Here is a 25366-nt window from a genome sequence, read left to right as displayed (position 1 = left end):
GGCCACGCACCAACCCTGGAGACACCAGGCTCCGCTTCGCCCCGCCCCCAGCTGCGCACGCAGAGTCCGTCCTCCAATCCCAGGGCGCGCTGTAGACTCGCGCCTGCGCATACCGGGGAGGCTAGCGCCGCGTGGACGCGGCCCACAGTCCGCGCGTGCGCGCCGGCTTCTCCTCCGTGATTGGCTCCCGCCGTGCGCCACGGTTCAGTTTTCACTTTCTCTTTTTTTTTCCTCCCCACCCCTCCCACCCCTCCCACCCTGTCCTTCCCTGGGACCGGGTTTCACTTCCGGTTTCCCGTCGCCGTCGCTGAGCTAATCGACATGTCCGCTCCGGCCGCGGCGCGTCTGGGGAAGCCTTCCTTCCTATGAGCCTGAGGAGAAAGCACGACGCGTGGCTGACGAGCGCGGCGGAGCCTGCGGCCTGGGAGCCTGGGCGCCCCCCGGGCGGCGCTGCCGGCGCTGCGGGCTCCGGGGCCGACAGGGTCCCGCGCGCCCCTGAGACGCCCGTGCCGAGCGCGCCGGGCGTGCCCGCGGCGGCCCCGGGGGCGGGGGTCGTGAGGGCGCCCGGAGGGCTCCCGTCGTGGGGTCCGTGCCGGGCGGCGGCGGGCGACCGAGGCGGAGACCGGCCGCGGTAGAGGAGGAGGCGCCTTGTGCCGAAGCCCACACCCACCGGCATGGGGAAGAAGCTGAGGGCGAGCCTCAGAGCCTCGGGGGCGGCGGCCGCACGCGACACCGGTAAGCGCGGGTGTGTGTGTGTGCGCGTGCGCCGGACCCGGGGAGGGTAAGGAGGAGCCCCCGCCTCAGACTGCGGCGCGGCGCGGCGGGGCTGCGGTGGGTGCGGGCGGGGGCTCCCTGCGGGGGGTTCGTGGGCCGGGGGGCGGGGCTTGCCTGCCGGGGGCTTTGTGCTGGGGGCGGGGCTTGCCTGCTCGGGGGCTTTGTGCTGGGGGCGGGGCTTGCCTGCTCGGGGGCGGGGCTCCCCGCCGGGGGCTTGTCTCCTGGGGGGCCCTTCCCTGCCGGGGTTTGCCTGCTGGGGGGGCCTTGCCTGCCGCGGCTCCCTGCGGGGGCGCTCCCTGCCGGAGGGCCGCGCGTTGCTTGGGTTCCCGGGGATGCCGTGGGCTCCTCTAGGATGATGCGTGTGGCTCCCGCTCGGCCCCGGGGCTGCGGGGCGGGGGGTTCCGACTCGCTTTCGCCGTCGCCATCCCGCTGCTGACCTGGGTCGGCCGTTCGTAGAGTCGCTGACGCTCGGACCCCGACGTGATTGTGCGAGCCCGTGTGGGACTCGCTGGGGCCGAGCTGCGGAGTCGGGAGGGCGGCCTCCTCCCCGCGCACGCCGCGGTGGCTCCTCGGTTCGCGCTGCGCTCCCGTGCTTCGGGCGAGCCGTTGCGTCCCCTCCCCAGGCTGCTCTCCCTCTCGGGGGAAGGGGTCTGCCGCCAGGGAGGGTCGTGCACACGGGGTGTGGTGGTGACGTCGGCCCGGGCGGCCCCGAGCAGCAGGTGGGGGGGACGTGGCGGGTTAACCCCAGCGCTTGTGGAGGACACCTTGAAAGTCCTCTAGTTTCGCTTGTCCGTTGGAAATCCCAAAACGTAGTACACCTGCCTTACCCTCTGTTTCCCTTGTGAGGTGAGGTTAGAGTGGTGAGGCCATTGTCCACGTAAGTGTGGAGCATGCACTGTGTTCCTGAAGAGGCAAAGAGGCGAGGAGGGGCGTGTCCTAGTGGGAATTTATAGGATCCGAGGTTGGTAGCAAGCCTGCCCGGGAGTTTTACAAGGAAGCAGATATTCTTGGACGGTCTGTTGAAAGTCCAGAACTGGAGATGGCTTGGCCGCATGTTCACGCCAGTGGTAACTAACCCACGCTGAATAGAAGAGAAGAGTGACCGAGTGTGCACAATTAACACAAAGGAGTGTTTGAAATTTTGGGTTTTCAGGACATTGGGCCAAATGCAGCTGTTCTCTTTAAAAAGCCTCTCCTATAACTCCGTAGTTCAAAATGAACCCCCAGAGTGCCTAAAAGCTTGGCTGAGACAGTGTTTAATGAATGTAGTATGATACCTGCTTAGTATGATTAAGTAGGTATGGGGTCTTTATCAAATCAGTCTTTCCTTTTGCTGGATATTTATTTTCAGGTTTTCCCTTCAGTATTTCTGTAGAGTTGATTCTCTATGAGGATGCTGGGTAACAAAGCTGTTAAATTGCCCTCCAATATCATACTCTTTTAATATCCACTCTGAGAAAGCAAGCTTTATCTCCCTGCTAGCCAGCACTGGATGGTGACAGTATTTCCCTCACATCTTACTAATTTTCTAATAATTGAAAATAGCTTCTCATTTTAACTTTTATCTTCCTTGGGTGATAAAAAAGTAAAACATTTTGGCTGGGTCATATCCCCCCTCCCTTTTTTAAATTAGGTTCTGAATTTTCACCCATTTGCCTATTACCACACTGTTTTAATTATTGTAGCTTTGTGATGTATCCTGGTACTTTCTTTTGAAAAAAGCTTTGGGCATTTTTTGCATTTTTCTTCCAGATGTTTAGAACCATCTTTCCAAGTTCTTATAGAAAATCGTGTTGGGATATTGTTTGTGATTACATTGAATTTATAGATTAATTTGAGAAGAGACATTCTTTTGAGTTTTTCCTAGGAGAGTAGGTATGTTTTCTTTGTTTCTTATATTAAATTTTTTTTGTGAAGTATGCCACTTATATGTATTGTGTTGTTGTTTTTAAAGTATATCTGGGTACCTGGTTTAAAAGTACATTTAAGTGCCTTAGAAGCTTTAGTGTGTACCTCTCCCCAGAAGCAATGTATTGCCACCTCCATCACCATTGTCATCCTGAATTTGGTGTTAATTATTCCCTTGCCTTTCTCTGGAGTTGTATCACTTACATATATATTTTTTAAATTGACCTCTTTGTTTACTTTTTTAGTTACTTAAACATTATGTTTTTGAGATTCATTATTGTTGAAGCATGTGCCTTTAGTTCAGCAGTTCAGAAACTTTTTGGTCTCAGGATTCCCTTTGTGATTTAAAAAAAAATTTTTTTTCCCCTTTGTGATTTTAAAAACTAGTGGGACCCTAAAGATTTTTTGTTTATGTGAATTGTGTCATTAGGTATTACTACTATGGGTCTTAAATGTAGTAGATATGGCATGTCTTGGTACCTCTAAAAAATAATAATAGGGATCCCTGGGTGGCGCAGCGGTTTGGCGCCTGCCTTTGGCCCGGGGCGCGATCCTGGAGACCCGGGATCGAATCCCACGTCGGGCTCCCGGTGCATGGAACCTGCTTCTCCCTCTGCCTGTGTCTCTGCCTCTCTCTCTCTCTCTGTGTGACTATCATAAATAAATAAACATTAAAAAAAAAATAAAAAATAAAAAAAATTAAAAAATAGAAAATAATAATAAACTTGTCACATCCTAATATAAATAACATTTTCCTGAAAAACTATTTTCCAAAAAAATTAATGACTAGTGGCATTACATTTTCTCAAATATCTTTAACAACTTAGTTTCATGGCTGCCTCTGCATTCGGTCTGTTGCAATATATTATTATGGTTGAAAGTATATGAAGAAAATCCAGACTCCGCTGTGTATTTAGAAAAGGGAGGGATGTTTTAATAACCTTTTAAGATAGAATTTGATGGACATCAAAGAAAAATATAATTAACAATTTCTTTAAAGGTTAGCTGCAGTGTAAAACTTGAAGCTATGTCAGTAAACTTCTCAAACTCCGTGACATGAAAACACATTGGTCTGTCTTGCATTTTGAAGGGATCTTTCATCCACACATTGGTCATGTGGTAGACACTAGTGCTCTGAGTTCTGTATATCTCCCAAATGATGACACATTTCAGTATAGGATAGAAAAACCCACCCAAGCACCATCACCACTTTGGGAATCACTGCTCTAAGTCCTTTGTTTTCATGGAAGTATAATGGTCTACTATAAGAATATGTTATAAATGGGTTATATTCTTATCCGTTTTATGCTTTATCAACATACTGGTTATTTCCAACTTGGGGCTATTATAATTAGTGCTGCCATAAATGTTCTTGTTCATCCTCAAGTGCATATATACAATATTTTGCTTGCGCATACTAGTAATGGAATTGCTGGATCCGTTACGATTTCATTAGATAATGGCCAGCTCTTCCCAAATGGTAGTTCTGATTTATACTCCATTAATTTTGAATGAAACCTCCCGTTGCATCCCATTCTTTCCATGTATGGCATTGTCCAGCGTTTTAATTTTTGCTGGTCTGGTGGAAATGAAATGTTACTGTGGCTCTAAACTCCATTTCTGGAATTACATAAAAGAAGGTAAACATTTTCTTCTGTGTAGTGTTTAGTCATGTTTTCTCCACTTTTTCTATTGGGTGCTTGTTTTATTAATATGTATGAATTTTTTTATGGCTTATTTTTTTAATAAAATAATTTTTTATTGGTGTTCAATTTACCAACATACAGAATAACACCCAGTGCTCATCCCGTCAAGTGTCCCCCTCAGTGCCCGTTACCCACTCACCCCCACCCCCCGCCCTCCTCCCCTTCCACCACCCCTAGTACGTTTCCCAGAGTTAGGAGTCTTTATGTTCTGTCTCCCTTCCTGATATTTCCCACACATTTCTTCTCCCTTCCTTTATATTCCCTTTCACTATTATTTATATTCCCCAAATGAATGAGAACATACACTGTTTGTCCTTCTCCGATTGACTTACTGCACTCAGCATAATACCCTCCAGTTCCATCCACGTTGAAGCAAATGGTAGGTATTTGTCGTTTCTAATGGCTGAGGAATATTCCATTGTATACATAAACCACATCTTCTTTATCCATTCATCTTTCGATGGACACCGAGGCTCCTTCCACAATTTGGCTATTGTGGCCATTGCTGCTAGAAACATCGGGGTGCAGGTGTCCCGGTGTTTCATTGCATCTGAATCTTTGGGGTAAATCCCCAACAGTGCAATTGCTGGGTCGTAGGGCAGGTCTATTTTTAACTCTTTGAGGAACCTCCACACAGTTTTCGAGAGTGGCTGCACCAGTTCACATTCCCACCAACAGTGTAAGAGGGTTGCCTTTTCTCCGCATCCTCTCCAACATTTGTGGTTTCCTGCCTTGTTAATTTTCCCCATTCTCACTGGTGTGAGGTGGTATCTCATTGTGGTTTTGATTTGTATTTCCCTGATGGCAAGTGATGCAGAGCATTTTCTCATGTGCGTGTTGGCCATGTCCATGTCTTCCTCTGTGAGATTTCTCTTCATGTCTTTTGCCCATTTCATGATTGGGTTGTTTGTTTCTTTGGTGTTGAGTTTAATAAGTTCTTTATAGATTTTGGAAACTAGCCCTTTATCTGATATGTCATTTGCAAATATCTTCTCCCATTCTGTAGGTTGTCTTTTAGTTTTGTTGACTGTATCCTTTGCTGTGCAAAAGCTTCTTATCTTGATGAAGTCCCAGTAGTTCATTTTTGCTTTTGTTTCTTTTGCCTTTGTGGATGTGTCTTGCAAGAAGTTACTGTGGCCAAGTTCAAAAAGGGTGTTGCCTGTGTTCTCCTCTAGGATTTTGATGGACTCTTGTCTCACATTTAGATCTCTCATCCATTTTGAGTTTATCTTTGTGTATGGTGAAAGAGAGTGGTCCAGTTTCATTCTTCTGCATGTGGATGTCCAATTTTCCCAACACCATTTATTGAAGAGACTGTCTTTCTTCCAATGGATAGTCTTTCCTCCTTTATCGAATATTAGTTGACCATAAAGTTCAGGGTCCACTTCTGGATTCTCTATTCTGTTCCACTGATCTATGTGTCTGTTTTTGTGCCAGTACCACACTGTCTTGATGATCACAGCTTTGTAGTACAACCTGAAATCTGGCATTGTGATGCCCCCAGCTATGGTTTTCTTTTTTAAAATTCCCCTGGCTATTCGGGGTCTTTTCTGATTCCACACAAATCTTAAAATAATTTGTTCTAACTCTCTGAAGAAAGTCCATGGTATTTTTTTTAAATTTTTATTTATTTATGATAGTCACAGAGAGAGAGAGAGAGGCAGAGACACAGGCAGAGGGACAAGCAGGCTCCATGCACCGGGAGCTTGACGTGGGATTCGATCCCGGGTCTCCAGGATCGCGCCCTGGGCCAAAGGCAGGCACCAAACCGCTGCGCCACCCAGGGATCCCATTCCATCTCTTTGTGTCTTCCTCAATTTCTTTCAGAAGTGTTCTATAGTTTTTAGGGTATAGATCCTTTACCTCTTTGGTTAGGTTTATTCCTAGGTATCTTATGCTTTCGGGTGCAATTGTAAATGGGATTGACTCCTTAATTTCTCTTTCTTCAGTCTCATTGTTAGTGCATAGAAATGCCATTGATTTCTGGGCATTGATTTTGTATCCTGCCACGCTACCAAATTGCTGTATGAGTTCTAGCAATCTTGGGGTGGAGGCTTTTGGGTTTTCTATGTAGAGTATCATGTCATCGGCGAAGAGGGAGAGTTTGACTTCTTCTTTGCCAATTTGAATGCCTTTAATGTCTTTTTGTTGTCTGATTGCTGAGGTGGGGACTTCCAGTACTATGTTGAATAGCAGTGGTGAGAGTGGACATCCCTGTCTTGTTCCTGATCTTAGGGGAAAGACTCCCAGTGCTTCCCCATTGAGAATGATATTTGCTGTGGGCTTTTCGTAGATGGCTTTTAAGATGTCAAGGAAAGTTCCCTCTATCCCAACACTCTGAAGCGTTTTGATAGGAATGGATGCTGTATTTTGTCAAATGCTTTCTCTGCATCTAATGAGAGGATCATATGGTTCTTGGTTTTTCTCTTGCTGGTATGATGAATCACATTGATTGTTTTATGAGTGTTGAACCAGCCTTGTGTCCCGGGGATAAATCCTACTTGGTCATGGTGAATAATTTTCTTAATGTGTTGTTGGATCCTATTGGCTAGTATCTTGTTGAGAATTTTTGCATCCATGTTCATCAGGGATATTGGTCTGTAATTCTCCTTTTTGGTGGAATTAAGGTGATGCTGGCCTCATAGAACGAATTTGCAAGTACTCCATCTCTTTCTATCTGTATGAATTTTTTTAAAATGTGTTATACATGCAAGTTGATGAACTCTGTTGCCTAAAAAAGTTAACTAGAACAATTAAAAAAAACGTAAAGACCATATGAAGAAAAATCATTCTTTCCTATTCCTATCCCCAGTGTTTGTTTTTATAATCTGATTTGTTCTATGCTATTTTTTTTCTCCATTTATCAGTATATCCTGGAAATCTTCACAAATCAGTTTATAGGTAGCATGCTCATTCTACAGCATGGGAAAACAATTTCCCATTGTGTGGCTGTACCAGTTTATTTAACTAGTCTGTAGTAGATAGCTTCTGGTCTTTTGCTGTTGAAAACAGCACCAATTACTCTATGCACCATAGAGTAATTTTGTAGAATTGTCAGTGTGAACAGGTATTTCTGTACTCGTAATTTCCAGAGCTGTGATTACTGGTTTAAATTGAAGTGCCTTTGATACTTTGAGAAATATTGCCAAACTCCTTTTCCTTGGGATTTTGCAGGCTCACCTGCAGTGACTTTTCCTGAAGTTCCCCTCTCCCCCAACAGGATGCCTTGCTAAACTTGTGTGTTTTGGTAGTTTGACAAATCAGTTTACAGATAATTATGACTGAGTTTGGGGATCTTTTCGTATATTTCGAGGCCTTTTTTTTTTTCTTTGTACTGTTCATATCCCTTGTCCTTTGCTGTTTTTTCTTGGATTGTTGAACTCTAGGAGGTTTTTTTTTTTACACACTCTGAGTACTAATCTTTCGGTAGTTAAATGGGTTACAAATACCTTTTTTCTCTCTCCATGATTTTTTAAAAAAATTTTTTTAAAATTTTTATTTATTTATGATAGTCACAGAGAGAGAGAGAGAGAGAGAGAGAGAGAGGCAGAAACACAGGCAGAGGGAGAAGCAGGCTCCATGCACTGGGAGCCCGATGTGGGACTCGATCCCGGGTCTCCAGGATCGTGCCCTGGGCCAAAGGCAGGCGCCAAACCGCTGCACCACCCAGGGATCCCTCTCTCCGTGATTTTTTTGATGAATAGAAGTTGTTAATTTTAAAGATTTTCATTTCATGTCTGTATATTTGGAATTAATTGTGGATAGTTTGAAGTATAGATATAACTTAACTTTATTCTCATGTAGTAACAAGTTGTGGTAGAATTTACCATTCAGTCTGAAGTTTTGTTGGTGGCAAATTTTTGACCAGTGATTTAATTAAATTTTTTTTTTTTTAGTGGTTACACGATTTACTTAAAATTTGAAAAAAAAATTGTCCCTATTGCTTAGATTTTTCTAGGTCTCTTTTGTCTGAATTTTTTAATATTTATAGTTAACAGTGCCCTCTTGCTATCTTTAGTGTGTGAAGCATGAGTAAATATGTCTCCTTTTTTCAGTTTTGATATTGAATATTTCTCCCTTCTCTCTGTAATGTTAATTCATCTTGCTTCTAGCTTGTCAGCTATGCTTTGTGATTTTCTCTTTAATACATTTTTTGTGTTTTTTTTTTGTTCATTTGTTAAACTGTTTTGAAATAGCTGTAGACTCAAGCACTTGTATGTTTTAGATGTCTCTTTTAAAGAGCATCTGTTGGCATTTTTTAATGCAGTTTTAAAACTTTCAGTTGGGATATATAGCCTATTTATACTCACTATAATTACTCTTATTTTGTGCTTTCTGATTGTCCTGGATGTTCTGTATTTCTTTTCTCTCCTTTCTGTTATTTTTTAAATACCAATTTAATATCTTTATCATTCCATCTTAGATGGTGCAAGAACCTTAGTTTAACTTCATTCAGTCCTTGGATGACTTACATGTTATCATATGTTTTAATTTTTTAAATAATATCCTTACTGGACTGAAGGGGGTCTATTTAGAATTATTGTTGTGTTTTACAGTCAGTGCTTATTTACATTTCCCACAATTTTTACTACTTTTCTCTATTGCTTCTTTTATCTTATCGAATGTCAATCTAGGGCCATTTTCCTTCAGCTCAAAGCATGTCCTTTGGTTTGGCTTTTTTTGTTGTTGAAAGATTGATTGTTAATGAACTCTTTCCACTTTTGTTTACCTGAAAATATCTTTTTTTTTTTTTTTTTTTTAAGATTTATCTATTTATTCATGAGAGACCCACAGAGAGGCAGGGACAGAGGCAGAGGCAGAGGGAGAAGCAGGCTCCCTTTGGAGACCCCAATGCAGGACTCAAGAGAATTGGAGAATTAAATCCCTTGCTTCTATTCTTTGTAAAGACTCACTGCCTTCCTTCGCATGGTGAAATAGACTGCTTAGAACCTTTCAGTACACCTGCTCCCTCCGTGGTTAGAATATTTAAGACTCCCAGCTTCTGAGATTCAGTTTGACCAGTTGAAGTACCTGCTTTCCCCTGCAATTTTCCTCTACTTCTCTGCGAGCCACTGTTAGTGAACAGGCCTGTTCTTTGCCCTGGACTTTCAGGATAGGATATTTCTAGGGGTGTGAGCAATAAAGAAAAAAAAAAACACCTTTGTTATGGCATGGATTAGATCACTTTCTCTTTCATCATACGTAATCAAAAGAATCCAAAGCAGTTTTAAAAATATGATTGTTCCTGAGAAAAATTTATTCTTAGGATTTTCTTTTAAGAAGTAGTTGGATTCTGAGGATGCTAAAACAATCTTCAAAAATCGAATACTAAATCCAAAAGTCAGTATGCCACAGTTAAATGAAAGAGTCATAGTACATGGGTATATCTCATTTTACAAAATGGATATAATCCTCCAAAAAATGTTTTTTAAAAAAAGCAGTTTCTCCCTTATCAGATATGCTAAATACCCAAAGTGAGTTTGCTGTTTTAAATAGTATAAAATCAACCTACATGACTCTTGATGAATTTAAGTGAATTTTGTGAGTTCAGATTTTCCTCTATGTTTTATATACATACAAAACAACGGTGGTAATGATTCTCTAGGATCTCTTGATTAGATTTTCCTCTAGCAAATGCAGATGTGTTCAGGAAATGCAGTTGGATGTCTTCAGTAACTTTATTAAAGCAGGAGTCAAAAGTAAAGATATCCCTAAGTCAGGCCAAATACTTCATGCCCCCTCCCTCAGTTTTCTTTTTGGCAGGTTTGGTTAGGGCTGCTTGGTTTAGTGGACAAGTACCCCCATCCTGACCACAACTGCTGATATCAGCATCTCCTGGGGATATATGGAGTATTCAAAATCATATTCAGTAGACCTTGTTTTGTAAATTATGCAACAAAGGCCCATGAAACTGTAGCTGGTGAATTTATATCGACAGTTATGGAAAAGCTTTATAGGGGCACTGATAAAGAATAATTGGGGATCACTGTAGTGAAAAGATGTGGATTTCGGATAAGCTCTGGGATTTGGCATCCATCATCAATACAGCATCCCCTGGGCAAGATCCTTGAAATTGAAGCTTGGAGGGCTCACTGTAAAATAACAGATATTCTAGAAAGAGGAAGACCAAGGGCAGTCTGGCTGTTCCACCTGCGTTTGAGCCAGATTGCAGCTCCCGCGACCCCCTCCCTACCCGGCTCTGTGGTGGGGGTGTGGGGTCTGCACCCGCCGTGCGTGCGCGGCTCGAGGGCTGCCTTCCTCGTTGACTTTTGAAAGGTGCCGCCCCGCGCTGCCCGCGGCCACAGCACTGGCGTTTGCGGGCGGGAGGGGGCCCGACGGGCCGGCTGGGCAGGGGTGAAGCCCCCTCCCCCACGCACCATGAGGTGAGGAGGAGGAGGGGCTGGCCGCCACCGAAGCTCTGCTCGGTTCCCGCGGCCGTCAGGTGCCCCACCTGGCCAGCGAGCTGCCTGCTTTAGCGCCCGTGCAGAGGAGACCGGGAGAAGGGTCAGGCTAGTGCTAACCTTCGGGGGACTTGAGAGAGTGGAGCTTCGGTGGGGCCGCGAGACGGTTGGAGGGTACTTACAGGTTTACCGAGCTCCTTTGCTCCTAACTCCTCACCGGATCCTGTAAGTATGGTAGTGAGGAAACGCTCCACGAACTGCTGCAGATACAGCGTCACTTCCTAGAACTCTCCTGTGTGTGTAGATTTACAGTATTTTAGGTCAGCTTTTGAAATATAGAACAATGATTACACATGTTTTGCCCTTAGAGCAAAGGCCCTTTGATTTTTATTCCTCCTGTGTATGATTATCTGGGCATTAAACTTCTGTACATGGCAAATCTTTTCATATTTTTAAATTTCATAAAAATCATGCCTTTCTTATTCTATAGTATTTTCTTTTAACAGAGGTGCTTTGTTTCATGGATCTCCATTGTTTTTGCCTTATGGGAAATGTTATTTCTATTTGTCTTCTCTGCCTTGTCTTTATACTTAAACCTAGCTTTCTGCTACTTAGGACTATGGGAGACCCCCCCCCCCCAAAAAAAAATAAACGTTGCTTTACTTTCCCCCAGGTGTTATTTATGCTTATGTAAAATTTTAAATAATATAAAAAGTTAGAAAAGATAATAACAAGAATTGCCTATACTTGACCCACCTAAAGATAACTTCGTATTGAACATTTCCTGTGGCACTAGGAGCTCTGCTGGACACTGAGGGACTTTGGTGCACAAGACAGAGTATGTGCCTCTATGGCTCTGACATTTAGATGGGAAAGATGCACCCCTAAAAAAGTAAATTGGTAAATAATTGCATGTCATCATAAGGAATGCTCTAAAGAGAGCATACCTACACTTTATGTGGGGTGATCGGAGGCCTATTTGGGGGAATAATGTCTAGATTTTACTGAAGGAAGAGCGAGAGCTAAGTCATGGATGGAATAGGAGAAAACATTCCAGTCAGAAATAACAGCATGTGCAGAGGTCTGAAAAGGGGAAAGAGCCTGAATCAGAAAGACTTAGAGGTAAGTCAGGGGAAGGTGGATCAAGGTGAGTAGAGAAATGATCTGGAAAACAAAGTGATTTATTCATTACATAAATGTTTACTGAAACCTTAATGTGTATTAGGCACTGTTCTAGGCATTGGGGATACAGCATGGATAAGGACAAATTCCCTGTATTCTTGAAGCTAATAAACTGGTTAGTGGGGGGATAACCAAATAAGAAAGATAGTGATATGGGTGTTAGGCAAAAGAAGACCATTGTTTAAACTGTGGTGTGTGTTCTTAATGACTTTATATAGATACATAGATTTCTCTTTTATAATCTGCATTTCTTTCCTCTAAACAATTTATATTAAGACATTTTTCTTTTTTTATCTTTTTTATGTTTCTGCATATACCATATATTGTAAATTTGTTATATTTTTGTATAATAATTTTAACTCAGTCTTTATCAAGAGTAAAATGAATCATTTGAATTGTGTCTTGAGTTGGAGGCACAACTCACATAAAAAGGTTATTGTAAGTTACTTTTTAAAAATGTTATTATAGAAATCTTTTTTCTTTCTTTCCAAATTTGTATTTAAATTCTATTTAACATATAGTATAATAGTGGTCTCAGGAGTAGAAATTTAATGATTCATCACTTATATATAACACCTGGTGCTCTTCATAACAAGTGTCGTCCTTAATAACCATCACCCAACTCCAACCCACCTTCCTCCATCAATTCTCTGTTCTTTATCCTTAGAGCTTCTTATGGTTTGCTTCTCTCTCTCTCCCCCGTCTTCCTCTTCCTATATGTTCATCTGTTTTATTTCCTAATTCCATGTATGAGTGAAATCATTTGGTATTTCTTTCTCTGACTTATTTTGCTTAGCGTAGTACAAACTAGCTTCATCCACATCATTGCAAATGGCAAGATTTCATTCTTTTTGATGGCTGAGTAAAAATCCGTTTTATACATATACCACAACTTCTTTATCTGTTTATCAGTCTATGGACACTTGGGCTCTTTCCATAATTTGGCTATTGTTGATAATGCTGCTATAAACATTGGGGGTCCAGGTGCCCCCTTTGAACCTGTATTTTTGTATCCTTTGGGTAAATACCTAGTAGTGCAGTTGATGGATTATAGGGGAGTTCTATTTTTAACTTTTTGAGGAATCTTCATACTATTTTCCAGAGTGGCTGCACCAGTTTGCATTCCCACCAACAATGTAAGAAGGTTCCACTTTCTCCACATTCTCACCAACACTTGTTGATTCCTGTGTTGTTAACTTCAGCCGTTCTGACAGGTGTGAGGTCATATCTCATCATGATTTTGATTTGCATTTCCCTGATAATAAGTAATATTGAGTATCTTTTCATGTCTGTTAGTGGCCATTTGGATGGCATCTTTCAAAAAGTGTTTAATCATATCTTCTGCCTATTTCTTAACTGGATTATTTGGTTTCTGGGCATTGAGTTTGATAAGTTCTTTAGAGATTTTGGATACTAACCCTTTATCAAATAATCATTTGCAGATATCTTCTCCCATTCCATAGGCTACCTTTTAGTTTTGATGACTGTTTCCTTCGCTGTGGAGAAGTTTTTTATCTTGATGAAGTCCCACTAGTCGATTTTTGCTTTTGTTTTTATTGCCTCCAGGGATGTGTCTAGTAAGAAGTTCCTCGGCTGAAATCAAAGAGGTTGCTGTCTGTGTTCTCCTCTAGGATTTTGATGATTTCCTGTCTCATATTTAGGCCTTTAATCATTTTGAATTTATTTTTGTGTATGGTGTAAGAAAGTGTTCCAGTTTCATTCTTCTGCATGTGGCTGTCCAGTTTTCCCAACACCAGTTGTTGAAGAGATGGTCTTATTTCCATAGGATATTCTTTCCTGCTTTGTCAAAGATTTGTTGACCATATAGTGTTGGGCCCATTTCTGTTCTGTTCCATTAATCTGTGTGTCTGTTTTTGTGCCAGTACTATATTGTCTTGCTGACTACAGCTTTGTAATATAGCTTGATGCCTGGAATTGTGATGCCTCTAACTTTGCTTTTCTTTTTCAGGATTACTTTAGCTATTCAGGCTTTTGTGTTTCTATACAGATTTTAGGATTATTTGTTCTAGTTCTGAAAAATGCTGTTGGTATTTTGATGGGGATTGCGTTAGATGTGTGGGTTGCTTTGGGTAGTATAAACATTTTAACAGTGTTTGTTTTTCCAATTCATGAGCGTGGAATTTTTTCCCTTTTCTTTGTGTCTTCTTCACTTTCTTTTGTAAGTGTTCTATAGTTTTCGGAGTATAAGTCTTTTACCTCTTTGGTTAGGTTTATACTTAGGACTTTTTTTGATACTATTGTAAATGGGATTGATTCCTTTATTTCTCTTTATGCTGTTTCGTTATTTGTGTATAGAAATGCAACAGATTTATGTATATTGATTTTATATCCTGCGACTTTGCTGAATTCATGTATTCTAACAATTTTTTGATGGAGTCTTTCAGTTTTTCTACAGAGTATCATGTTGTCTGCAAATAGTGAAAGTTTGACTTCTTCCTTGGCGATTTGGAAGCCTTTTATTCCTTTTTGTTGTCTGATTGCTAAGCCTAAGATTTCCAGTATTGTGTTAAATAGTAAAGGTGAATGTGGACATCCCTGTCTTGTTTCTGACTGTGGAAGAAAAGCTATCAGTTTATTCCTACTGAGAGTAATATTAGCTGTGGATCTTTCTTATATGGCTTTTATGTGGTTGAGGTATATTCCATCTATACCTACTTTGTTGAGGGTTTTTATCAAGAGTGGATGCTATATTTTTGTCATGCTTTTTCTGCATCTTTTTAGAGAATCATAAGGTTCTTGTTCTCTCTTTTATGATTTGCAAATAATGAACCCCTACTGCAGCCCAGGAATAAATCTTACTTGATTGTGGTGAATAATTTGTTAAATGTACTGGTAGGTTCGATTTTTCTAGTATCTTGAGAATCCATGTTCATGAGAGATATTGACCTGTAATTTTCCTTTTTAGTGGGGTCTTTGGTTTTGGACTCAAGGTAATGCTGGCTTTGTAGAATGAGTTTAGAAGTTTTCCTTCTATTTCTATTTTTTGGAACAGTTTGAGAAGAAAGGTATTAAATTGTCTTTAAATGTCTGGTAGAGGGCCGCCTGTGTGGCTCAGCGGTTGAGCATCTGCCTTCAGCTCAGGGTGTGGCATGGTCCGGGAGTACCGGGATCGAGTCCCACAACGGGCTCCACTTGAGGAGCCTACTTCTCCCTCTGCCTGTGTGTCTCTGCCTCTTTCTCTGTGTCTCTCATGAACAAATAAATAAAATCTTAAAAAAAAAAAAAGTGAAATTCCCTGGGGAAGCCACCCTGGGACTTTTGTTTGTTGGGAAATTTTTTATTATTGATTCAATTTCTTTGCTGGCTATGGGTTTGTTCAAATTTTCTATTTTTGTCTGTATTAGTTTTTATGTTTCAAGGAATTTGTCTATTTCTTCCAGATTGCCCAGTTTGTTGGCATATAATTTTTCATAATATTTTCTTAAAATTGTATTTCTATGGTGTTGGTTGAGCTCTCTCCTTTCATTCATGATTTTATTTGGGTCCTTTCTCTTCTCTTTTTGATAAGCCTGGCTAGGGGGTTATCAATTTATTAATTCTTTCAAAGAACCAGTTCTTAAGTTTTGTTGATCTGTTCTACTATTTTTGTTGTTGTTTCTATATCATTTATTTCTGCTCAAATCTTTATCATTTCCCTTTGCCTACCAACTTTAAGCTTTATTTGCTGTTCCTTTTCTAGCTTCTCAAGGTGTAACAGGTTGTGTATTTGAGATTTTTCTTGGTTCTTGAGGTAGGCTTGTATTGCAATAGACTTCCCTCTTGGGGACTGCCTTTGCTGCATCCCAAAGGTTTGGACTGTCATATTTTCATCTTCTTCCATGTATTTTATTATTTTTCTTTAATTTGCTGGTTAATCCATTCATTCTTTATTAGGATGTTCTTTAATCTCCATGTATCTATGGTCTTTACCAAATTTTCTCATGATTGACTTCCAAGTTTCATAGCATTGTGGTCTGAAAATATGAATGGTATGATCTCAGTCTTTTTGTGCTTGTTGAGGGCTGATTTATGACCCAGTATGTGGTCTGTTCTGGAGAATGTTCCCTGTGCACTCAAGAAGAATGTGTATTCTGTTGCTTTACCATGAAATGTTCTGAATGTATCTGTCCCAGTGTGTTTCAAAGCTGTTGTTTCCTTTTCAATTTTCAACTTAGGTGATCTGTCCGTTACTATAAGTGGGGTGTTAAAATCCCCTACTGTTACTGTATTATTATCAGTGAATTTCTTTATATTTGTTAATGATATATTGATACATTTGGGTGCTCCCAAGTTGGGAGCATAAATATTTATAATAGTTAAATCTTCTTGATGGATAGACTCCTTAATTGTTATGATATTCTTTTACATCTCTTGTTATAGTCTTATGTTTTTAATCTAGTTTGTCTGATATAAGTATGGCTACTCTGCTTTCTTTTGATGTGGTAGGATATTTTTCTATGTTTTTAAATGAACAGTTTTTATTTGGGAGCATCTTTGTGTTTTACATTAAGTGTGGCAAAAGTTATGCATAAATTTTAAAAAATACTCTGTAGTAACAAATATTTACACACTCTAAGGCTTCATAATATAGACAGGTATATAGTAACTTTATTTTGACAGTCTGACATTTGGCTCTCCTACCTCATCCCACTCTCCAGCAGCCCCTCTGTGACTGTTTTACTTTCACCTGTTAATGTAGGTAGTTAAATTCATGGGTATCCTATTTATTGAACCAATTCTTAACAGTCCTATAATGAATCTGAATTGATCTAGTTTATTTGAATATCTTGAGAGATTCTCTTTGCCAGTGGATATATTTTAGGATTTTAGTATCAATATTCATATGAGAGATAAGCCTTTAATTTCCTTTCTTATGTTTTGTCAGATTTTATATTGCATTTGGCTGCCCTCATAGGGCTTGGTTTATTAGGGAATTAAAATTGATGGAGTAATTATAAATACATAGTTATGAATCATGACAAGTACTCTAAAAGAAAGGAACAGTGCTTTGAGAGAAATATCATTGAAGATCTTGAGATTATACTTTTTAGGTGTTTGAGGACATGCCTATTGAGTATATATGCACTAAAAGATAATTCTTTTTAAATGAAATACTTACTGAAGATTTAATATGTACTTAGGTCTGTGATAAATAAGTAAAATGAAGTCTTCATAATTGTAAAGGTTGAAAAATACTGGTATTAGTAGCTACCAGAATTAGAGGCTATATTCCACATTTTTTAAATGAAGAAATTAAGACTTAGTTTATAGATAGACACTTCTAGTTTAGTATCCAATTGTACACTCTGGAAATCCCACTGAAGTTGTAGTAAAAGAATAAAGATCTAAATCAACAAAAAGAGAATGGGAAAGTAGTTGCCAGGTGAAGTCACCTTTGAGGAAACTAGGAAGAAGATGGTTCAGTGATAAGTGACTACAGATTAGAGGACGCTAAAGGCTGAAGAGCAGTAAGCCGACAAGAAGCAAGCTGCTTCCACCAGGCAGTCTGGCAGCAGCTGGGGATTTGGAAGTACAAAGTACTTCTCAAGGCAAGATTATAGGATGGAGTGGAAATGGAATGATTAAGTGATAATTTTTTGTAGTTTTGATGCTCCAAATTCCCTTCTCTACTGCTTGCATCCAGACAACTGCCTAACTGTCTTCTACCAGATGGAGGACTGAAAGTTTACCTGCAGGAGACGATTGTACTCAGGGGACAAGCTGACTGCTGAGGTGTGGCAAAGCACCTAAACAAAAATGAGGATGAAGTCGAAGTCAACATACCGAACAGTGAAGCCAGAGCTATCTTTTTATTAGCAATAATTGCGCCTTGGATAACCTCATTGGCTATGATATTGCCACTTTACAAAGCTCAGAGCTGTCTTTCTGTAGGACTCTCAGAACTCATAGTCAAGCTTATACTCCCCTAAACAAGATGTTAAAGGATTCTTTTCTGGGGACACGTCAACCCATGGCAAAATATTCAACGATACGGACTTTGGGAGTTTGCCTGGTCAAACCGCTGCATCGCCATCAGATCATGGGAGAGAGGGCTGCTGGTTGAGAGGCACCATTCATGCATCAGACTTTGCATTGGCTTTAAATGCCTCACATGTCAGCATAAATGGACAGCCAAGGATAACCAGTCATTTGGTAGAAGTCTCTAACATAAAAGAAACCAAATAGGAGTAAACAAGTATGAAATCAAAGAAGCTTGGTGTAAATAGATTTACTGCAGGTAATAGAAGAAACTTAAACCAAATAATACTATGGTACCTTTAGAAAGAAAAGAAATGATGTCCGTGAAAGAAGAGGTTCTGTTTTTTAAAAAAGAGAAATTATTCAGAAAATAGAAAAGATATCTGGGAGAGCAGGAAAAAACACATAAGGATTGAATAATAAAGCTGAAGAACTCTCCCCTAAAATAAAATAGCCATGAGAATTAGAAAATAAGAGTAAATAAGAAAAGTAGAGGATCAGTCAAAGAAGTCTTTTGTCTTATGCAGTGGGGGGAAACCATCATTTAAGTCCCAGAATTGGAAGAGGTGAGCTTCTGGGTTGAACAGGTCTTCTGTCTGGTGCCTTGAAGAAGAAAACATGCACTGTTGGTGAGAATGTAAAATGGTGCAGTCACTTTGGAAAACAGTCTGGCAGTTCTCCAAATGGTTAAACATAGATTGACTATATCATCCAGCCATTCTTGTAGGAATATATTCAGGAGAATTGAAAAAAATGTCCACACAAAAACTTATACGTGAACGTTTATAGCAGCGTTATATACATAATAGCCAGTGAAAATAGCCCAAATGTTCATCAGTTGATGATAGGATAAAAGAAAATGTGATATATCTGTAAAATATCATTTGGCCCTAAATGAGCCAGTGAGACAAAATGTGAGCGAAGTACCTGCTACCATATGGATGAACCTTGAAAACATAATGCATGAAAGAAGCCAGACAGAAAAGGACGACTTATTATTATGATTCCATTTCTATAAGATGGCCCAGTATAGGCAAATCTGTAGAGATGGAAAGTAAATTAGTGGTTGCGTAGGCATGGGGATAGGGCATAGTGAAGGGTGAGGATGGTGGCTAAGGGATACAGGGTTTCTTTTTGGGGTGATGAAATGGTCTACAGTTGATAATAGTGATGGTTGCATAGGCCTGAAGAAAATAAAGCCATTGATTGTACACTTTTAAATTGGTGAATTGTGGCTATGTAATGTAAACTATATCTCAATAAAGGATTAAAAAATAAAAATAAATGAAGCACAGAAGTTATGAAGACCACAAAGCAGAATTATAAGAATTTGAGGAAGAGACAACCAGACCACAGGAGAATGTGAAATGGGCACCAGGAGAACAGAAAAGAAAAGGAAGAAAAAGATTAAACCATTCAGAAACAGTTAATTAGGCGTGTGGGACAGCAGGTGCCATGGCAAAAGATAAAAAGATTAGATGCGAAATGTTGTGATGTTTATTTTACTATGATTTTTACAGTGTAAAACAAAGCCAAACGAGAAAAGTGAATAAAAGCAAGCATGGATATCTCTAAAAAGTAAATACGAAAACAGTAATATAGAAGACCATCAAAAGAGATCCAAAATACAAATGCAAACTTGGAGCCCTCAAAGAAGAAAATCAAAACCAGATATCTTAAGGTATAACTCAAGAAGTTTCCTTTTAAAAAAAAACTTTCTTTTTAAGTCTGTCTGTTGTAAAGATGCACCATGTTCCAAGGAAAACTGGCCCAGCACTGAGACATATTCAGTAAAAGAAATTGGTGACTGACAAAAGATCTTAAGGAAAAGGAAATCAGCTTGATGGCAGAACAGAAACAATGCGCCAGATAGTAGGCTTAGGGTTTGAACTCACAATCCTGAGATCAAGAAGAGCTGAGATCAGTAGTTGGACATTTAACCAGCTGAGCCACCCAGACACCCCGATTTTTTTTCAGAGAAGTAATCTTGATTTTTCTTGCTCTGTATTCCTTTAGTATTCCTTCCTTATTTCCTTTGAATTTACTGTTTCTCTGTTTTCTAAATTCTCAATTTGACGCTAATTTATGATTGATTTTCCAGTGTTTTTCTTTAATATTTACATTTGAATTTAATGGTTTTTGCTCTTCTTCAGCTCTGCCTATGAGTGGGCATCATGGCCACCACCCTCAGGCCTCTGGTGAAGCCCAAGATCATTAAAAAGAGGACCAAGAAGTTTATCTAGCACCAGTCAGGCCAATATGTCAAAATTAAGCACAACTGGTGGAAACCCAGAGGCATTGACAGTAGAGTGCACAGAAGATTCAGGGGCATATCTTGATGCTCAACATTGGTTAGAGGAGCAACAAGAAAACAACACGTATTACCCAGTGGCTTCTGGAAGTTCCTAGTCCGCAGCGTCAAGGAGCTTGAAGTGCTGCTGATGCGCAACAAATCTTATTCTGCAGAGATTGTTCATGGTGTCTCCTCCAGGAACCACAAAGCCACTGTGGAAAGAGCAGCCCAGCTGGCCATCAGAGTCACCAATCCCAAAGCCAGGCTGTGCAGGGAAGAAAACGAAGAGACGGCTTATTTGCACGTCATATTTGTATTAATAAAACCATAAAACTACCAAAAAATAAATTTAATGGTTTTCTTATAGGTATTTTTTTTCTTATAAACATTTTATGTGTGTCTGTGTAGACACATTCACTGTCATTCAGTTCAACCATTTTAAATTTCATTATAATTTAACTTTTGAGTGATTTATAAGTAGGGGTTTGGATTTTTTTTTTTTTTTAAAACAACGGGCTCTTGAGAGTACTTTTTTATGATCACATTGTAATTTTACTAGATCTTGGTCAAACATTGTATTCTATACTCTATCAATATTTAGTGCCAAACACATTTTAAGTACATTTGGGTCAGTGAATTTAGGTAAATGTGTGCACCCTGTAATGAACACACCAATAAAAATAGAGGTTATGTCTGTCACCCCAGAAAGTTCCTTTGTACCTACCTCACTTGCAAGCAGTTTGCTTATTCCTACCCTGGCAACTGCTGGTAGGATTTTTATCAGTATAGATTGGTTTTGCCAATCCTAAAACTCTGTGTGTGTGTGTGTGTGTGTGTGTGTGTGTAATCTTACAGTGTGTACTTTTTTATGTCTGATTTCTCTCGTTCAGTTAATGTTTTGAGATGCATGCAAGCATCAGTAGTTTTTTTTTATTGCTGAGTAGTAGTATATTGTATGAATAGATCATAGTTTATACATTCACCTATCATGAACACGTAGTTTGCAATTTTAGCTTACTGATAATAGTGCTGCCCTGAAGGTTCATAGTCACTTGAACTATAAAATAAGTGTATGTTTCACTTTAAAAGAAACTAACAAAACTATTTTCCCAGTTAGCTATATAGCTTTATATTCCTACCAGGAATGTTTGAGAGTTCCAGAGTTTTCTCATCCTTGCCAACACTTAATATTTTCTGTCTTTTTAATTTTAGCTGTTCTAGTGGGCAAGTATTACCTCCCTGATAACTAATAACATTGACTATTTCACCATGTACTTACTTGCCATTAGTATGTCCTTTGTGTTATGTTTAAGAGTTCTTTGTATATTCTGGACGCAAGTCCTTCATAGATATTTTTCTTAATGATGTCTTTTGAAGCTCAGAAGGTTTCAATTTTCATGAACTCTAGTATATCAGTTTTTATTTTGTGGTAACTGATTTTTGTTCCATAAGAAATCTTTACCTGCCCCATGGTCAGGGTTTTTTTCCTGTGATCTTTTTCTAGAAACTATGGTTTGGCCTCTTAATGTTTATGTCTGTAACTCATTTCTAGTTATGGTTTGAGGTAGGAGTTGAGGTTCATGATTTCTTTCTGTTTTGATTGTTATAGCACCATTTGTTGTAAAGCTGTTCTTTTCCTCTGAATTATATTGGCAGTGTTGCTGAAAATGAACTTTCATGCTCTTCCACTCATCTTTACATCAACACCACAGTCTCAACTACAATTGCTTTGTAGTAATTTTTTTTAAAGGTTTGATTGATTTATTCATGAGAGACAGAGAGAGGCAGAGATAGAAGCAGGCTCCCTGTGGGGAGCCTAATGTGGGACTCGATCCTAGGACCCTGGGATCACACACCCTGAGTCAAAGGCAGATGCTCAACCACTGAGCCACCCAGGTGCCCACCTTGTGGTAATTCTTGTGTGGTGAGTCCTTTAAGTTTGTTCTTTTCTTAAAAACTGCTGTTCTCTATCTTTGGATGCAAGTTTTAGAGTCAGGTCATCAGCTTCTGCAAAATAGGAGTGTGGGGAACATTTACACATCAGTGTACTGTCCTATATCGTCATTTCCCAGCCATGTCATGAAGCTCTCTAGTTATTGGAGAGCACAAGTCCAGACTGAAGCTGGATGGCATAGTGTTCGACAAAGGATGTTGCCAGAAACACTTGATGTCTCTGTTGAAAGGGGATTTTGGGTCTCTAGGATAATTTTAGCTTGGATAATGATTGGTAACTGAAAATTAGGCAGAAACAATTTGAAAATGAGTAAAATGAAACATCCTAGAAGAAAGGATATATATATATATATATATATTTTTTTTTTTTTTTGGAAGAAAGGATATTAACTACCCAGTGTGGTTAGTACATACAGTTTAGTGAAACATTGAATACTGCCAGAGCAAAACTAGTGCTGTGAGTTGATATGGGTATTTTATTTAGAAACATGGAGTTATACCAGAAGATACAGCTAAAGTTGATAGTGGTCGCCCAAGAGGAATGGAAATAGAGGCTCCCTGTGAGGGTGGGGACAGTGATTGATAGCCTAGTGGTATGTAGCTTTTTATTTAGTGTATGCGCTTTGTTGGAATTTATTTTTAAAAATAAGAGGAAGAAAGTTTGTGGCTTTCTCAAAGTCACAAAGCTAGAAAGACCTCCGTTCAAACTCCTGTCTTGCCAAGTTCTTCTAATGACCAAGTCTGTGCCCATAATCACTCGTTCTCCCTCCCTTGAGTCTGAAGAGGACCTTGTCCTGAACGAAACACAATCCTGAAATAATGACCTAAATGTCAAAGACTACTCTTTTCAGGTGGACACACAGTTCTGGTTTTTTCCCTGTATTCCATAGCTCCAGCCCAAAACCATACATATCCCAGGACTACAGTAAATATCTGTGAGTCACTAGTGAAGAATAATTAATGCAGGGTGGAAAATCTTAAGTCATCAGAGAAGTTAGGTTTGGGGGGTGGCTTTAAACATGAGGACAACTTAGACGTGAAGGGGGAGGAATGTGAATATCAGACTCTGGCACTAGTGAGGAAAATTACATCAAGAGTGCTCTACGTCGGGCAATTTTCCTTTGTGTGTGGGAGAGAGATAGACTTAGCCAGTAGGTGGGAATCAAAGGCTTTAAATATCCTTATATTTTAGGTTTCGAGTTTTCACAGAAGTTATATTAGCTTTTGTGATTTCTTACTAATAAATACTTAGTAGGATAAATGACTACGCCTAGTAACAAATAAAAGAGAAATTCAATAAATTATCTAGCGCAGTACACTATCTCATACACAACAGACCTTGAGGAAGGCCGTTTGCAAAGTCACAGTGTTAGAACTGAAAGGAGGAGGCACCTGGGTGGCTCACTTGGTTGAGCATCTGCCATTGGCTCAGGGTGTGATCCCAGGGTCCTGGTATTGAGTGCTTCTCCCTCTGCCTGTGTCTCTGCCTCTTCTCTCTCTGTCTCTCATGAATAAATAAATAAAATCTTAAAAAAAAAAAAAACTGAAAGGAGCCTTAGATAATTCCAACTAAATGAGACCTTAGAAAGTTCATAGTGTTTTTTCAGTTGCCAACAAAAGTGGTTTAAATAATAAAGAATATTTATTATTTCACATCTCAAAAGACTCAGGCAGGGCAGCTCCAGGTGAATTTGTTGAATAGTTCAAGGACTTTCGGTGATGGAGATTCTGTATCTTTTGTTCTACCCCCCATGTTTTGGCTGATCAGTCCCATCTTGGTTGTAAGGAATTCTGGGCAACGAACACATCTTAAGAGAAGGCCAGGGGCCCCTGGGTGGCTCAGTCAGTTAAGTGTCTGCCTTCAGCTCAGGTCATGATCCCAGGGTCCTGGGATAGAGCCCCAGGGCCCAGCTCCTTGCTCAGCAGGGAGACGGCTTCTCCCTCTCCTTCTGTCCTTCCCCTTGCTTAGGTGTACGCGCCCTCTCTTTCTCAAATAAAATCTTTAAATTAAAAAAAAAGACAAGGCCATGAGGCAAGGAGATGGGGACAGGGAGAGCATCTTTTCTTCTAGTACTTTTTGTAAGAAAGCTTTCCCAGAATTCTCTCTGCTGATGACCATTTACATCACATTGGCCAGAGACCATAATGAGCTTAAATTCTCTCTCTCTCTCTCTCTCTCTCTCTCTCTCTCACACACACACACACACACACACACACACACACACACACACACAGCATACCTCCCAAGCCTCTCCTAATGCATGGGATCACCCAGTACCTAAACAAAATTATGGTTTAGGGGGATAGAAAGAAAATGGAGCATGATTGCTGGGAAAGCAGTCAACAGTGTTCTCACACTAAAGTCTCATAAGTTAGTGGTTGGCCTATATGAGACTCCTGGTCTTCTGATTCCAATTTAATTTTTCCCTCTTGACATAAGTAACCTATTTGCTTAACAAATGAATATCATCAATATTGCTACTTTTTCTACAGAATCTTGAATATATCCACACCATTCTGCCTCAAATCCTTTTTGAAAAAAGGCTTACTATTCTAAAACTAGACACGCTAATTTTTTGTGTAAAGTGTATTGGATTCTTCAAATAAACTACTGGTTTATTATATGTATAATGTTACTACCTCTGCTCCTAATGTGCCTAGAAAACATACAGGCTAGCCCCCTTTTTTGGTTCCTTTATTTGAGTACCTACTGAGATTTCAAGTGTCCATGCCTCTGAAATTTCTTGACATTTCCTCGTCTTAATGAAATCCCTATTATGAATCCACTGCATGGTGTTCTAGATTCTACCACACATTATAGTACTGGTTTTTGTGTAGGTTTGTCTTCCTTTTCTACTCTAAGCTTTCATTGTAGCAATGGTTTCTCATTTGTCTTGATGAATCCAGGGTACAGCATGCTACTGTATGTGTAATAATTTTGTTTAAAGAATGGCTGGGTCGAGGGTGCCTCTGGCTCAGTCAGTTGAACCTCTCACTCTTGATTTCGGGGTTGTGGGATTGAGTCTCTAGTCGGGCTCTGTACTCGGTTGGTGGGGAGTCTCTGAGGATTCACTTCCTCTCCCTCTGCCCCTCCCCCTCATCTCTTTCTAAAATAAATCTTAAAAAAAAATGGATGGGTCATATACTAATTTGGAAGTGGGGAGGGATTT

At 40.1% G+C, this 25366-nt stretch overlaps 1 protein-coding gene across 9 annotated transcripts in view; it reads left to right on the top strand.

Annotated features, from left to right (window-relative positions):
• The first annotated feature begins 303 nt into the window (after positions 1 to 303).
• TASOR2 (transcription activation suppressor family member 2) overlaps positions 304 to 25366 on the top strand; it is a 77845-nt gene continuing 52782 nt past the window's right edge. For 6 of the 9 annotated variants that reach the window (XM_041765605.1, XM_041765607.1, XM_041765609.1 and 3 more), the window contains exon 1: positions 304 to 735. In XM_041765605.1, the coding sequence (XP_041621539.1) occupies positions 675 to 735 (61 nt within the window). In that variant the 5' untranslated portion in view covers positions 304 to 674. Of the gene's footprint in view, positions 736 to 20403; positions 20611 to 25366 lie in introns of those variants that run through there. The other 3 variants (XM_041765610.1, XM_041765615.1, XM_041765613.1) reach the window with 3 other exon arrangements.

This window comes from Vulpes lagopus, chromosome 8 (genome assembly GCF_018345385.1).
Source record: "Vulpes lagopus strain Blue_001 chromosome 8, ASM1834538v1, whole genome shotgun sequence".
Lineage (NCBI taxonomy): Eukaryota > Metazoa > Chordata > Mammalia > Carnivora > Canidae > Vulpes > Vulpes lagopus.
The sequence above is the reverse complement of the archived record's forward strand: the minus strand, read 5'-3'. Positions and strand labels throughout refer to the sequence as shown.